The 16,276-nt window shown below is 46.4% G+C and overlaps 1 protein-coding gene across 3 annotated transcripts in view; it reads right to left on the bottom strand.

Annotated features, from left to right (window-relative positions):
* Wdr25 (WD repeat domain 25) overlaps positions 1 to 16,276 on the bottom strand; it is a 131,079-nt gene that overhangs the window by 1,609 nt on the left and 113,194 nt on the right. For all 3 annotated transcript variants that reach the window (XM_021642584.2, XM_060388170.1, XM_060388169.1), the window contains one exon: positions 1,348 to 1,518. In XM_021642584.2, coding sequence (XP_021498259.2) covers positions 1,348 to 1,518 — 171 coding nt within the window. The remainder of the gene's footprint in view (positions 1 to 1,347; positions 1,519 to 16,276) is intronic.

The raw sequence follows: 16,276 nt of genomic DNA, 5'->3' as shown, positions 1-16,276 counted from the left end.
TAAAGGTACTTGAGACAGGGTCTCACTCTGCAGCCCTGGCTGATCCAGAGCTCAGTATGTAGACCAGGCTGGTCCCCAGACTTAAAAAGATCATCGTGCCTCTGCCTCCTGGGTGCTGAGATTAAAGGTACGTGCTGCCACACCCAGCTCTAAGACTGTCCTTAAGCCTGAGACTGGATCTCTAGTTTCTCGACAGACCCATTGGCATAGCTGGGTGATGAGCTGGCCTCCTAACGAGGCATCCTGGAAGAGCACTCACTTGTCCCTGAACCTGTGGAGGCAGAAAAGAGGCAGCAGGTGGCCACCTGCCTCGTGCCTCACTCTGTGAAGTTCTCTGAGGCATGAGGCTCTCAGTGGTCAAGCCCGCTCTCTAGTTCCTCCTGGTTGCTCAGGTTCACCTGGAACCCACTGAGTGGAGGGACAAGGCAGAGAAGAGGTCTAGATGCACTCATGGTCACACCTGAGACCAGGCCCAGGACACCCAGGAGACCAGTAACAGCTTACCTAACCAAAAGAAGGTTATAGTAAGCACATATGGTGATGGCAGTGCTGACCATGACCATGATTTCGATAGAGATGGTGGTGGATTTGGTGCTGGTAATCAGTGATTGATGGTGATGTGGTGGAGATGGTGGTGATGGTAGTGATGGTGGTAGTAATCAGTGATTGACAGTGATGGTGATGGAGATGGTAGTAGTGGTGGAGTTGGTGCTGGTAATCAATGATTGATGGTGATGGTAGTGGAGGTGGTGGTGGTGGTGGTGGTGGTAGAGGTAATGATTATAGTGATGGTAATGATGGTGACAGTAGAGATGGTGATGCTGATCACGACAATGTGGTGATGGTAGTAACCACAGTGACAGTGGGAGTGACAGAAGTGATAATGAGGGTGATGGAGACGGTGATCACAGTGATGGTGAAAGTGGTGATGGTAGTGATAGCAGTGATAACGGTGATAGTAATGTTGATGATAGAGATGGTGATGGCAGCAGTGGTGATCACAGCAATAGTGAGGTTGGCAGAGATGATGCTGGCAGGTTGGTAATAACAATACACCATTATGGAGGAATCTCTGCGGCCGACTCTGTTAGATCTTCATACGCATTCTCCTTCTCTAATTCTTAGGACTCCATGAGGTGGTATTATCAAAGCCATGGGTGGCTGCACCAGAAAGGGCAGTTTGCAGAGGCTATCCTCTGTTGAAGCAGGCCTGGACCTGACCTATGCCTACCCCTGCTCCAGGTATTTCAAGTAGGTGATCTCCTCCCCAAGGCAGAGAAGGGCCCAGGGCTACAGGAATATCCCCCGTGGCTGACACCAAGAACAACGCTCCACAGGGCTTCTCACATGGAAAATCTGGTTGGAGATCTTGGCAGAGGTCCGGAAATCCCAGGCAATGATGGTTCGGTCAGCGGAGTCCCGAGTGGATGCGTCGGTGCTGCTTAGGAACTCAGAGCCTTCCTGGAGGAAGAGGATGTCCAGGGTCTGCTGGATGGTGGCCTTGTAGCCTCTCACCACCTGCAAGAGTGGACACTAGTCCTCATGGCGGCCCTGGGAGCACGCGAAGGTGCCCACACAGCGAAAGCGCCCGGGACAGTTACAGAGTACTCAGGATGCGCAGGGTTAATGAAGCTGTTGGGGGCTGTACACACTCTGAGCAGCCCCAACACATGTGCTTTCACGGGACTTTCCAACCTCACTGGGTCATATCTGTTGCTCTAGGGAGCCTCGGGCCTCCCAGATGAAAGCTGGTCTGATGACTGTGCCCACGCCACTTCTGTTAGTAGATGGGTGGGGCCAATGAGATGCAGTTGCTTCCTGGAATGACAGGGTCCCTCCACAGCAGCTGTCCTTTGGGGAAGGTGCTCCCACCTTGCACTCAGGTGCCTAAGGAGCAGAGTGCTATCCAGCAATAATAGGGTCATGCTTCTGAGAGGGCCAGACAGTGTCACATAGCTCACGGCTACAAAGCCTGGACTACTGTCCCCAGGTGAGTAACAATGGCACAGGGAACAAGCGTTCTTGGAGACTGACAATAACACCAGCATCTCAAATCTCAGAATGTAGTGACCTTTTCGTTTTTACTTTTGTTTTCTGGAACTTGCTGGCCTTGAACTCATGGAGGTCCACCTGCCACCCAGCAGAATGCATTTTACATTTAAAGATATGCTTTATTTTCTAAGGCTCATCACCAGTATCTCACAGCCACCTGTCTCCTAGGCAAAGGGAACCAAGTGCCTAGCCCTGCCACTGTCTTCAGTGCATCATACCCAGCTCCCGCACTGACATGCCTGGTGTGGGCAGGGGTGGGCCCAGCACAAGGCTCAAATCACCTCCACTGAATAAGCTCTCACAGGGCACAGCATGGCGTGATGCCAACTGCAATACTGCAATGACCACCCACTGCTGTCTGAAACGAAAGCATGGCCAGACTCCAACCAGCCCACCAGGACCCGGCCACAGGGTTATCAGCTCCCTGGGCGCCACCATGTGGCTACAGCAGACACACAGTTCTGGGGTCATCCGCTCCATTGGCTAACAAATGAGGGACATTTACATGGCCATGTGAGAGCAAGCCTCTTCTCTCCCAGCTCTTCCCTGGGGGCTCACAACTAGGTTATCTGCTGGCCAGCTCCTGCCTCTTCACACGTACCCTTCTACTGAAGTGACAAAAGGGTCTCCCCCCTCCACCCCGCCCCCTCACCCCCTGAAGAAGAGAGGCCATCTCTGCAGAGCCATCAAGGCAGGGCAGGGTGACAGCCTGCCCCTCACAGATGCTCACAGCAGCTCCTCCAGCAACAGGAACTGCCTAAGTTCTTGTGTGTCACCCCAAAGACCAGGACTCATGGGCACAGTTCCATAGGGTAGCAGGGAAGAGCTCCAAGCAGCCAGGGCCCACACTGCTGCTGAGATATGTGCCAGCTAGGTTTGAAGCTGAGGCAGCGCCTAGGACCTGGGAGAGGACAGGGCACTTCACAGTCCCTGATGCCTGTCCCACACGCTTACACAACAGGCAGTGTTCAAGCACAGTGCTGGCCACTGCGGCCTTTGCAGTTTGCTGGTGGGCAGAGAGGTCTGGAAGCAAACAGAGGGCTCGCCTCGGCTCTGGAGTCTCTTCGCTGGGCCTGTACACCCCCTAAGCAGTTTGCAGTTCGATCCCACCACCTTTAAACCTGTTCTCATGTGTCACTTGGCACCGCTGTGGCCATGCTAAGACACCTCCATTCCCCCTTCTCCTGTATCTCTCTCCATCAAGGCAGACTAGGTTGCAAGGCAGTCAAGAGATAACTAGGAAGAAGAGTAAATGCAGACCAAGAACTCTCATCTCTAGACGTATCTCTGGAAGTGGCCCATACTCTTCTCCCTGGTGTATACATGTCCTCCAGCTCACAGAGAACAGCAGTGAGTAGGCACCATATGTGCCTTGGGATACATGTGGCCTTTACATGATGGTCTCTGAAGCCTCCTTGGGTTATGCAAGGGCTAGGCCAGGAAATGATGGAGGCACCCGGGTCTCTCCCTGTATTTTCTAAGTCAACACAACAGCATGGAAGTGCCCTCTCTCAGAAAGACATACCTAGGGACCATCAGCCACCCATGACAGAACTACCTGTACCCTGCACCTTCCAAGTAAACTTTACCAGGACAAAAGGCATACATCTTCTCAGGATGGCTAGAAATGGCCCAGTTCATTAGGGCATCATAAAAGCAAAAGGCTGGGAAACACGCCGTATTATGGACGAACCCTGCCAATGAAGCACAGCTGTGGGCAGGAGGCTGGCCTTCTGAGTGCTCATCACCGAGCATGACAGACTTTCCTTCCCACTGTGACATGCCCTGTGGATCAGACAAGCCATTTGTGCAACTGGCTGGTGAGTTTTACGGCAACCTTGATTATTACCCTGGCAGCTGGCACACCCTAACCCAGGACCGGAGCCAAGGAGGACAGCCTCCACTGGCAACCGCAGGCCCACTGGAAAAACTGGCCTTGGGGAAGATAGAGGACAGCTCGTGCCATATCTGGATAATGAAGACCACCTGTGGCCAATCAGCCTGGCCTCCACTGTACTGTTAATTCAACAAAGGCGCAGCTTTGCCTCTTTTGGGCCCCTGGCTCTCACAGATTTCATGAGCTGCTACAACGAGGTTCTGGCCCTGGCCCAGGTCTCTGCTCCCAGATTGTTCCATTTCCGTGATAACAGGCATATGGGCTTCTTCGAGTGTAAGATGTGACAGTCTGTACATGCCAGCTCTAGCATGGGTACAGGGCTTGTCTCTAAGATTGAGACAGTCACATAAGCTTTGGTAGTGACCACTGAAGTGTCTGTAGACATTAGAGAAGCAACAAAAAATTTACATTAATAAAAGAAAGGAAACCATATAAATATGAGAAGAAAAACATGGCTGGATCCTCTGTGGGCCTTGGGCTACGGCTCTGGAGCCAGGAGCAGTGAGAGAAAAGCCAGTCAGACTGACTAAGTTAACAAGTAACTAACACAACCCACTCATAGGCAGAATATGAGCAGATAAGCAGCGAATGAGTAAAGGAAAGCCAAGTGGGGGAGGCATTTGTAATGTGTATTAGATGCAAAGGTTACCATCTGCAACACTAGCAGCTTCTGAGACGAGACAAGGCAAGACGAGAAAGCCAGAGTTCCACAGAAGCCGACGAGAGGACACAGCTCATCAACAGGGAAATGGCTTCGACCTTGCTCATAACAAGAGCAATTTAAGCAAACTTAAATGTCATCCCTTGCCTATTAAATGAGCAAACTCCCAGAGTCTGACAGCACCTCTGTTGGGTGGTGTCAAGGTGTCGGACAGCTATAAGCTGCTGGCAGACATGCACAGACCCTGCGAGGAGGGGCAGGCAACCCCAAGCAGCACTAGAGATTTGCTGGTGCTCTGCTGCCCACGGCCCACCCCACAGCCAAGAACTGGTCATAGAGCTGTGCTGACAGGGCACCAAGATGTTAGCACTGTGTCAAAGACAGGAAAGAACCAGAAAGGGCCCAGCAGATGCCTCAAAAAGCACAGTGAGGACATGGATACTGCCGCGCTCGTCTGAGCCTGTCTCCAGAGCCCCGTATGGGTTCAGAGCCTTGTTGCAACCTTGAGCTAAGGGTGACTGGCCAGTGTGTGTGCTAGTGTTGACATCATTAGGAACAGCCAGGTGTGGTGGAACCATGCACAACCTCAGCACTTGGGAGGAAGGGAGGGGAGGATGTGAAGTTCAAAGTCATCCTTAGCCACACAGTAAGTTTGAGGCCAGCATGTGACACTTAAGTTCCCATTTAATAAACAAACTAACAATAGAAATTTAAGCTTAAGTAGAAATAAGCATTCTTTACCAGCAGAGGAAGTGAGGGACAAAATGGGTGAGATGGGGCTAACAGGAGAATGTGAGTCATGTCCTGCGGGCTGGAGAGACAGCATACAGGTTAGGAGCACTCACTGTGCTTCCTGAGGACCTGGACACAGTTCTCAGCAGCCACAGCCCCCTCATTAGCATCCACGTCACACCCAGCCATATGTCCAGCTCCAGGGACTCCAACACCTCCTTCTGGCCTCCCTGGGGACTTGCACACATGTAGCATGTATATACATACATGCATGCATACATACATATACACACACATTTTAAAAATAAAAACCCTTTTTAAAAAAGATCTAACTTGGGCTGGAGAGAAGGCTCGGAGATTAAGAGCACTGGCTGCTCTTCCAGAGGTCATGAGTTCAATTCCCAGCAACCACATGACAGCTCACAATTATCTATAGTGAAATCTGGTGCCATCTCCTGGCATACAGGTGTACATGCAGGCAGAACATTATATAAATAATAAAATAAAAAATCTTTAAAAATAAAAGATCATACTTGGCAAATTTCACCCACAAATAAGGGTCATTGATGGTAAGCAGTTTAGGTTTTATGGACCATGTATTAAAAAAAAAAGACACTCTTGCAGTGAAGACGTGTGTGTGTGTGTGTGTGTGTGTGTGTGTGTGTGTGTGTGTCCCCACATATTAGAGTTGATTACAGACATAAAACCCACTTTTAGCTCAGGGGCCATATAAAAATAGGTCATAGGCCAGATGGTGCTTGTATGCTCTGGTTGCCAACTCTTTCTCTAGATTCATGGACATAGTTTATTAAATTAAATTATACTACAAAATTAACTTAAAAAGCAATTTTTAAAATGTGAAGGCATAATTAAGCAAATCAAATTAAGCAAGTATTGATTTGGTAGGTTAACCGCACAAACAGGATTGCTTTTAAGAGAGTTTAAAGCACGATAATTTAATGGCAGCTCCTTAGTTGAATACACGTTATTAATGGAAAACCAGCAATCTGATGTTAGCCCTAAGTGGATCTACATTGTGAACAACAACAAAAAGAACCTATAAGAAGGTTAGCGCATTTTCCAGCCATCCACTGCTAATACCGAAAGAGGGTCAAGATAAACGGAAATAAAAATTTCCCACAAAAAGTTTAAAATAAACATTAAGTAAAAGAAAAAAAGTCCGCAGCCTTACATTTGAACTGGACATCAGGATAGATGGTGTGTTCTGTCCTAACAATACTCCCACTGGGCATGGAGCCAGGTGGATCCCTAAGGTCAAAGCCAGCTTGATCTGCAGAGCTAAGTCCCAGGACAGCCAGGGCTACACAGAGGAAACCCTGTCTTAAAAAAGCCAACTAAACAACCAAGCAACCAATGCTGCCTAGCTTTGCCCACAGAGAGGGCAGAGAAGCCACGACTGCTGCCAGAGAGTGGACTGTGGTGTCTAACCCAGGTGAGGCTCCCTAGAGTGGCAAGGGTGGCAGGCCAGGACTTTAAGAACTGCAGTAACGGAGCACACGATTGGTGGGCAGTGAGTGTGTCGGGCGGTACTGATGGCATACCTGGGACGGCAGAGGGCACCTGCCCAGAGCCTGGTGAGTGGAAACATCTCAGTGTGTGCAGGGGGAAAAACACAGGATTTTAACAGCATAAGACAATGGAGTAAACCAATCCTACAAGGGCCCCTTCTCCTCGCCTACCATCTACACCTTGCGATGAAAGCTCTGGAACTCAAAGGCAGGGACTACCTGAAGAAGAGCAGACAGCAGCAGGTGGGCTGGGAAGTCCAATGAGCAGCTACAGAAAGATCAACATGGAAGGGGAAGCACACAGAGGAAGGTAAAAACCATACGGTGGGCACTATTGGCAGATGTCCTAAGCAAGCCCACTATTCGATCAAATTACTATTCCAAAGTAAACATGAATGAAGCCTTAACCGTTTTGTCAATGGAGTTCCTGAAGGAGAAGGACAAAGGAGGAGGGCACTACACAGGAGCCATTGGGGACACTCTCCCAAGCTATAGCACATTAGAAAGAACACAATAGAAAGTGTTCACAGATCCAAAGGAGACGGAAAAAGAGGAATAGAGAAAAACAAGACAAATGCAAAACAGTAAATGGTAGGGCCCAATTTAACCACATCAATCATCACTTTGTGTGTAAATTATTTAAGCCACCAATTAAAAACTACTGGGTTGGATTTAATGTTTTTCAGAGACCCAGCAAAGCAAGATGTAATACCACCCACCTGCAGGCCAGCCTGCTTAGGAAGCTGGGGCAGGGGGGTTGCGTGGATCCAGCAGTCTGAGGCCAGATCCTGTTTCAAAAATAAATAAATAAAAATAAAAAAGACTCAACAGGACCATCTACTAGAAAGCCACTTTAAATAAAATGAAACAGATAGACTGTAAGTGAGTGGTTGAAAACCACACCATATTAAAGCTAATCAAATGAAAGCCAGAGTGGATGCGTTAATACTGGGAAAGCCACTGTGAATAAGAGGGATATTTGAGAGATGGAGGCGTCAGCCTATCTAGCAAACACAATTCCAAACACATATACCAAAAGGCCGGTTTCCAGAGTGTGCAGTACAGAGATGGTCAGCGCTGTCATGAGGCGGGTGTGAGCCCAGTTATACCTGGGGATCTTCGGACAGGTAAGACAAACCATGATTAGGTCATTCTTCACACCAGGAAACGACACAGGCCTGTGACATGAACTACTAGGCAGGAACAGGCCAGTCACGCCAACAGCTTCCTCCGGGACAGAGCTGTGCACTGTCCCACTGACCTGAAAGAGAGAACCTTACGATACAGCCACTGGGTAGCTTCCTGCCAGGGCTGGAATCCCAGCGGCTCCTCGGTGCTTATCTCTCTGCCAGTGCTGCTAGTTACAGGGGTCATGCCTGAGACCTTTAGGAGAGGGTCACCAGGGCAGGCCTGGTTCCGGCCGACCTGTTCCAGGGCTCCTGTGCTGAGGGTAGTACCACTCACTCCACTGCCGTGAGCTCCACCACACCCTCTCTGCCATGCCAGACTGAAATTCTGAAGCTGAGTCAAATTCAAGCCTTCCCTTGAGTTGTTTCTTCTCGTGTGTTTTGATCACAGAGACAAAACTAATAACTACCACGAGCGATGAGGTGAAGGGAGCTCCATGGAGAAGTGCCCTGGTTCCACTAGACAAGCCTAACCGCCCACAAAGGCCACCTGAGAGAACAGAGCATATTAGTAAAATGTACAAACTGTTTTTGTTATCAATTTTTAAAAATAGCTATCTCTACCAAAAATAATAACAATGTTTCACAGGGTGGAGAGGCTGAAAGTCTGTGTACAATAAGAGTCTTACAGAAAAGAGGTCGCAGGACAGCTGGTAAGAACTCTACAAACACAGAGCTGGTGACACAGTTCGGTGGGTAATGGTGCCTGCTACCAAGCCTGATGAATGGAGTTCAAGTCCTGGAAGGAGGAGAAAACTGCCTCCCAATACTTGCCCCATTATCTTCACAGTGGTACACACACGCCCCCCCGCCACACACACACACACAAAAGATACAGATTGAGAGGGACCCTGAACTCCATGGGAACATGGGAAGCAGTTTCACTCGGTTTTTGTAGACACAGAACAACAGAGCAGAGAATCCCAGACACAGGCATCAGACGCTGTCTGAAGACTCTCAGGCTTTCTCTTGGTAGAAACTAGGGAGCTGTAAAGTTAATATGTTCCTAAAGGTTTTTGTCTGTTAGTCACAGGACATTAGGTCTGACACAGAAGTGGGCAAGGAACGGCTATGTAGGAGAATAAAGATCACCCACGATAAGTTGTAATTAGGCTGTGGACCGGCAACATTCCAACCTCTCCACCCACGACACTGACACTCTGACGTGCTAATGGGCCTTGCAGAAGGTTCAGTTGGAACTTCTTTGGGGAACTTTTGTTCATAGCAGAAAAGAAGACTCATGGCCCTCAGACAACTATACAGAACTTCAGATAGAAGCAGTGAACCCCAAACCAAGAGAACTGAGAAGGAGTCAGCTAGCTGTGATCTTCGTCACCAGCACCAGCTGTGTGCTGTAGTTCATCGGGATAACTGGGATAAGAGAACATTATTTCTCACACCTCTGTAGTCAGAAAGCCCAGGGTCACGGCACCAGCAGAGCCAGTGTCTCCTGAGGTTCTGCACCTAACTGCTGCATCTCACGAGGCCGAGGGAGCAGAGGAGACAGACACTGTGTTCACGGGGCGGGGGCATGGGTCCTGACTATTCCCCTCTGTCCCTTGTATGAGGATGTTAATTCCACTTGAAAGGACAGAGCTTCATGACCCAAAGCACCCGTCTCCTAACGAGTCACCTCCCAGAGCACTCATCTCTTGATTTAGAAGTTTTAAAACTCACTGATGGTTTATATTATATGTGTTGGCACCTGAACCACCACCTGCAGTGGGGTCAGAGGACAGCTTTGGGGAGTTGGTCCTCTCCTTCCCCGGTCAGGTGGGTCCCAGGGATCAAACGCAGATGGCCAGACTTGTGTGGCAGGTACCTTTACCCACTGAGCCATGCCACTAGCCCTGGGCCCATCTATAATACATCACTGTTGTCTGAATGTGAGATGTCCGCAGAGGCTGGGTGTGGCTAGCTGCTTCTTAGCTGCTGGGGCTGTCTGGGAAGGTTGTAGAACCGTCAGGAAGTGGAGACTTACTGGAGGAAGTGGGTCACTGGGAGACGGGCCTTGAGATACTGCAGCCTTTCTACTTCCTGTTCACCCTCTGCTTTCTGAGCAGGGACGCAGCGTGGCCAGCCAGCCTCCTGCTCAGGCCACCATGCGTCTGCCGCTGTGAGTCAGATGAAAGCCCTCCTTCCTTAAATTGCTTCTTCTTTTTTTTTAATTAAATTTTTATTTTTTACATTAATTACAGTTTATTTATTTTGTATCCCAGCTGTAGCCCCCTCCCTCATTCCCTCCCAATCCTACCCTTCCTCCCTTATCTCTTCCCTGCCCCTCTCTAAGTTCACTGCTAGGGGAGGTCCTCCTCCCCTTCCATCTGACCCTAGCTTATCAGGTCTCATCAGGAGTGGCTGCAATGTCCTCCTCTGTGGCCTAGCAAGGCTGCTCGTCCCTCAGGATGGGGGGAGGCCAAAGAGCCAGGCCACTGAGTTCATGTCAGAGATAGTCCCTGTTCCCCTTACTAGGATCCCCACTAGGATACTGAGCTGTCATGGGCTATGTCTGAGCAGGGATTCTAGGTTATATCCATACACGGTCCTTGGTTGGAGAATCAGTCTCAGAAAAGACCTCTGTACCCAGATATATTTGGTCCTTGTGAAGCTCCTGTCTCCTCTAGGTCTTACTAACTCCCCCTTCTTTTATATGATTCCCTGCACTCTGCCCAAGGTTTGGTTATGAGTCTCAAATATGTACACCTAAAGAAGCTAAACAAGAAGGAGGACTCGGGGTAAGATGATCAATCCTCACTTAGAAAGACAAATGGGATGGACATTGGAAGTAGGAGAAAACAAGAAACAGGACAAGAGCCTACCATGGAAGGCCTCTGAAAGACTCTACCTAGCAGTGTATCAAAGCAGATGCTGAGATTCATAACCAAATTGCTTCTTCTTAAGTCACAGCAGCAAGAAAGGTGCGCATTACAATCACTTAAGGGTTCATGTTGCAGCATGTGCATGTTGGAAAAACATATACCTTCAAACCACTGCATAGGTGCTCCTATAAAAAAGACAGAGCAATAAAAATGATATAGTAGCCCCACACAATACTCACAACCAAGCTGATAAAATCGATCTTTGATATCCATCATACCCAACAACAGTAGAACACATGGCACACGAAGCAGTCTGAAACAGACCATGTTAGAACATCAAACAAGTCTCAAATTAAAAGGACTAAAATATACAATGTACATCCTGTGGCCACAGGGGAATTAAGTTAGAAACAAATAACAAAGGCATTTGGAAAACTCTCATGTATTTGGAATCTAAATACAAACTTTTAAATAATCCACAGATCAAGAATAAATCAAAAAGGAAATGAGAAAGTATTTCAAACTGGATGAAAATAAAAACACAATACATCAACATTGTTCAGCAGAGATGAGATGCCTACAGGGAAATTGTCGGTGCTGATGGAGTAAGAGAATAAAAGTCTCAAGCGATGACCTCAACTCCCACGGAAAGGGACTAGAAACAGAGGAGAAAATGAAATTCTACAGGAGGCAGATGAAAGGGTAAACAGGACAGAAAAGAAATTCCTGTTTCTTCAAAAAGCAAAACCACCACAAAAACCAAGGGAAATCAAAATATGCCTCTTTGAAAGACAACATTTGTAAATCTTTACTTGGACATGTCAGGGAAGTGTGGAGCATGAAGACACCACTAGCAATTATTCAAATATAAAATGCCATCACAACAACTATTACATCCAAATTGCTAACTTTGATGAAATGGGTAGCCATATTGAAAGAAACGACATCAAGAGTCACTCAAAGAGAAATACAGAGCTGAATTTAAGCACCGGTTTATTAAATACATTTGACTTAAAGTTTCAAACCTTTCCACCAAGAAAATTTCATGCAAAATGGCTTTACTGGTTAATTCCAGTAAGTATTTAAAGAAGAAATAATATATCAACTTGAACAACATCTTCAAAAAAACCAATGAGCGGCACACTTCTCAGCTTACCACATCCACACACAACTTTCAGGACTCCTGAAATCAAACTCTCATGATGGATGCACATGTCATAAAAGGAAGACATGATGAAGTGAGGTTTATGTCGTAAATACAAGGCTGTTATAATGTTTAAAAATCAATTGACAAAACTCACATTGATAGAATTAAAAAAAAAATCATGACACAATTCCATCAAAGCAGGAAAGGTACCTAATAAATTTCAAAAACTCTCAACTTTAAAACCTCAGAAAATTAGGGGAGAAAAGAAAGGACAAATCCTGAAACTGAACTGCACACTAACAAGACAGCCACAGTTAACATGACCTGCAGCTAGGAGAAGAATGCTTACATCCTCCTCTAGGATCAGGAGCAGTCAAGGCTGTGTGCTGTCAGGGGGCCAGGTGTTATACATGTCTGGGGTAGAATCCACAGCAAGGAAATGGATAAACAGGTAAAAATGAGTACATAAGATAATTATTAGTAGATAAGGGAACAAGTAAAACTGACTTGGTTTACAGGTGACATGACTGCCTATTTTTAAGAACCCACTAACATCTACAAAGAACACGCCAGAACTAAGGAGTGGAGGGGGACAGCAGCACTCGGAGCAAATATTCAAATGTGTATTGTCTCCCTAACAATAAGCAATCACAAATTGAAATTTTTAAAGGTAGCTATAAAACCAGTTACTAGCTATGAATTACAACTACAGCATCAAAAGCATAAATATTCAGGGGTAAGCCCAACCAGGAACTGGGAAAACCGCAGGCGTTCCTGACAGGTGTCAAAAACTGCTCCTGGGCCACAAGTCTCAAACCCATTGAGCTCAAGTCTCTCCCAACTGCAGACACAGTACCAAAGTTCAAGTAGAGCTTGTCTCATTTTTTTTTATTAGTGGGCAAAGTGATCGCAAAATCAGAATGTAGATGAGATAAAACCAGAGTGGTTAAGACAGATGAAAGGGTTGGAGAGATGGCTCAGTGGGTAAGAACACTGTTTGCTCTTCCAGAGGTCCTGAGTTCAATTCCTAGCAACCACATGGTGGCTCACAAGCATCTATACTGGGATCTGATGTCCTCTTCTGGTGTGCAGGTGTACATGCAGACAGAGGACTCAGATACATAAAAAAATAAATAAGTAAATCTTTAAAAAAATTTTTTTTAAATGAGACAGCTGAGAAAGAACCAACTATGTGCCAGCCAGTTCTGAGATTCTTTCTTAGGGTATGAAAACAATTCAGATAGACAAGGAGCTCAGAGTACAAAGACAAACCCACACATGGCCAGCAGCTGACATCCTGCTGTAGAAAGCAGAAAGACACAACTTACAGGAATATGAATCACCATAGTTAGAAACATGAGAAGCATCCAACCGTGACCAAAATACAAATTTAGTACTAAATGGATCTAATTTTAATATAAAGCCCCAAACTGTAGAACTTCTAGAAGTGAACACAGGACTATAACAATTTCTGAAGGTGGGAACATATTAATTATTCAGATGTGGTGATAGTTTGTGGAGATGTATATGTATACCTACTCTATATATCTATACTATATCTGCAGCTGAGTATGGTGGTGCATGCCTATAATCCACATAGTTGAGAGGCAGAGGCAGAATTGTCAGTTCAAAGACAGCCTAGTCTACATGGAGATTTCCAGGTCAGCCAGGGCTACATGGTAAGGCCTTTTTTTATACACATAAGAAAATGTATGTGTATGTATGTATGTATGTCTATATGTCATACATATATATATATATATATATGTCTGTATGTATGTCTATATGTCAAGTTCATGAAACTTCCTTCATACTTCAAACACGTTCTGTTTATGATGTCAACCAAGCCTCCACTACAGTATGAAGAGGGAGCTAAGAACACGGTGGAGCCATGGTATGACGTGTTAATCATGAATAAGAGGACTCGCCATCATTGAACCTGAGTGTGAGAGATGCCAAAAGCAGGTCCTGCTACAGGAACGACACTTGAGCCATGCTCAGAAGGAAGCGCTAGGACTGTTGCAGCACTGAGGGACGCTGAACACTGAGGACACACATAAGACAACAGAGTTTGTGATCTTAGATGACATCCAAACTTTCTGAAAGACAAAAGGCCTAAGAATAATCAAGGGAGAAGCAAAATTCCTGAAGAGCCCTTTGCTACACTAATTCCACATTATTATATATCATAATATTATATTATTATATATGATGTTCTATCATTGTATATTGTTATGTGGGTGTTCTATATGGTATTATATATGGTATTATATTATTGTATTTTGTTACTTATGGTATTATATTTATTATTGTTGTTGTTATTATTTTATCACCTTTGTACTAGAAAATCTAGCTCCACATGGCCTTGCTGGTGGACTCTGTCAAGGATTAAAGCAAAACTAGAGCCAACATGAATACTTACAAAGTTCTTCCTACATGAATAGTTAGAAAACATAAGGAGTCTCAGTACACTTTTCTGTGTTCAGTATTAATTTCACATTAAAAGTAGACAAAAATAAAATACATATTAATAATCCTCATGGATTTAAAGTTCATAACAATTGTCGACTTGAACCCAGCCACATGTTAGAAGGATGGCGTATGGCAGCTGAGTTGGACTCATGCCAGAAATCCAAAGTTAACTGTTTTCAATAATCAACACAACCCATTAATAGAATATAGGAAAGCATATAATGCAGTAAAATCAGCTGGAAAAACTCCAATACCAACATAAAAATTTGAAAGTTCAGGTGGTGCACACCGTTAATCCCAGCATTGAGGGTTAGGGGCAGAGGCAGGCCATCTCTTAGGAGCTGGAGGCTATCCTGGTCTACATACCAAGCTCCATGGTAGCCAGGGTACACAGAGGACCCTGTCTAGAGAAACAAAGTAGCAAGAAAAATGGTGAGCAATTCACTCTCCCAGGAGCTCATCTCGTGTTCTGTGCCTGGAAACAGTGACCTCAACACTAACTCCTCCAACTCCACAGCCTCATATCTTGCCCCCATATCTTGTTCTCACCATACTGAGGACCACTGCTAAAACATTAGCCCTGTGACATGAATCATATCCAAACTAGTACATATATATGATGAAACTGAACTTATAATTTAATAGCAATAATTGAAAATGAAACGGAACAATGATAAGGACTCACCATAGTGAAAGCCAGGTAGATCATGCGATGTGTTGAAATGCCTTAATGACCTGGGGTGTGATGGTTTCAATAGAACCAGCCCCACAGGCACATATGTTTGAATACTTGTTCACCAGGGGGTGGTGCTACTTGATAAGAATTAGGGGGTGTGTCCTTGTTGGAATAAGTGTGGCCTTCCTGGAGTGCACAAGTCACTGAGGGTGGGCTGTGGGGTTTCAAATATTCAAGCAAGGCCTGGAGGTTCCCTGTCTTCCTGCTGCCTGCAGGTCCAGGTGTAGAACTCTCAGGTCCTTCCCCAGAACCACATCTACCTTTGGGACGCCATGCTTCCCGCCATGACAGTAAAGGACTAAGTCTCTGAAACTGTAAACCAGCCCCAGGTAACCGTTTCCTGTATAAGAGCTGCCAAAGTCATGGTGTCTGGTCACAGCAGTAGAACCCTCACTAAGAAAGAAGGCTCTCCGCCACCCCCACATGTGACTCTTCTTTCCTCTGATGACTATCCTGCTACTTGAAGGAAGTACCCACAGCTTCTCTTCGACACATGGAGTAGCAGACATCTCTCTTCTTGGGTTTGGGGGTCATTATTAAGTAAACAATGGTTACATGAACACAGCCACAAAAGACTCTGAAAACTGAGGCAGCGGCAGGGTGATTGGCAGGCAGGCAGCATACACAACGTGGGCAGCGTGGGCAGCGTGGGACGGGGTAACATTGCTCAGAATGAGCAACAACTTCAAACTCATGAGCTGTTGATTGCTGAGATTTCCCATTGGCTCCTCTGGGCCACAGCCGAGCATTGTAACTGAAGCCTGTAAAGAAGAGAGCCCTGGCTGTGGAGACCCCTGGACCATATGACGTGAGTGGATGGCAGGAGCTGAAGTAGTGCAGAACACAGCTCCCCAGGTGACCTGTGGGCACGTGCCAGGGTCAGGAGCTGCCAGATGGAGTGGCTCAGGAGATGCAGAGACCAGAGGCATGTAGGAGTGACACCACAGGGATGAAATCAGGAAAATAAAGGACAGGAACCAATTTATTGCCCAATAAGTATGCTATAAGGAAAACCTGTAGATTAAACAAGACTGAAGAGACTTA

This window comes from Meriones unguiculatus, chromosome 7, assembly GCF_030254825.1.
Source record: "Meriones unguiculatus strain TT.TT164.6M chromosome 7, Bangor_MerUng_6.1, whole genome shotgun sequence".
Taxonomy (NCBI): Eukaryota; Metazoa; Chordata; class Mammalia; order Rodentia; family Muridae; genus Meriones; species Meriones unguiculatus.
The sequence above is the reverse complement of the archived record's forward strand: the minus strand, read 5'-3'. Positions and strand labels throughout refer to the sequence as shown.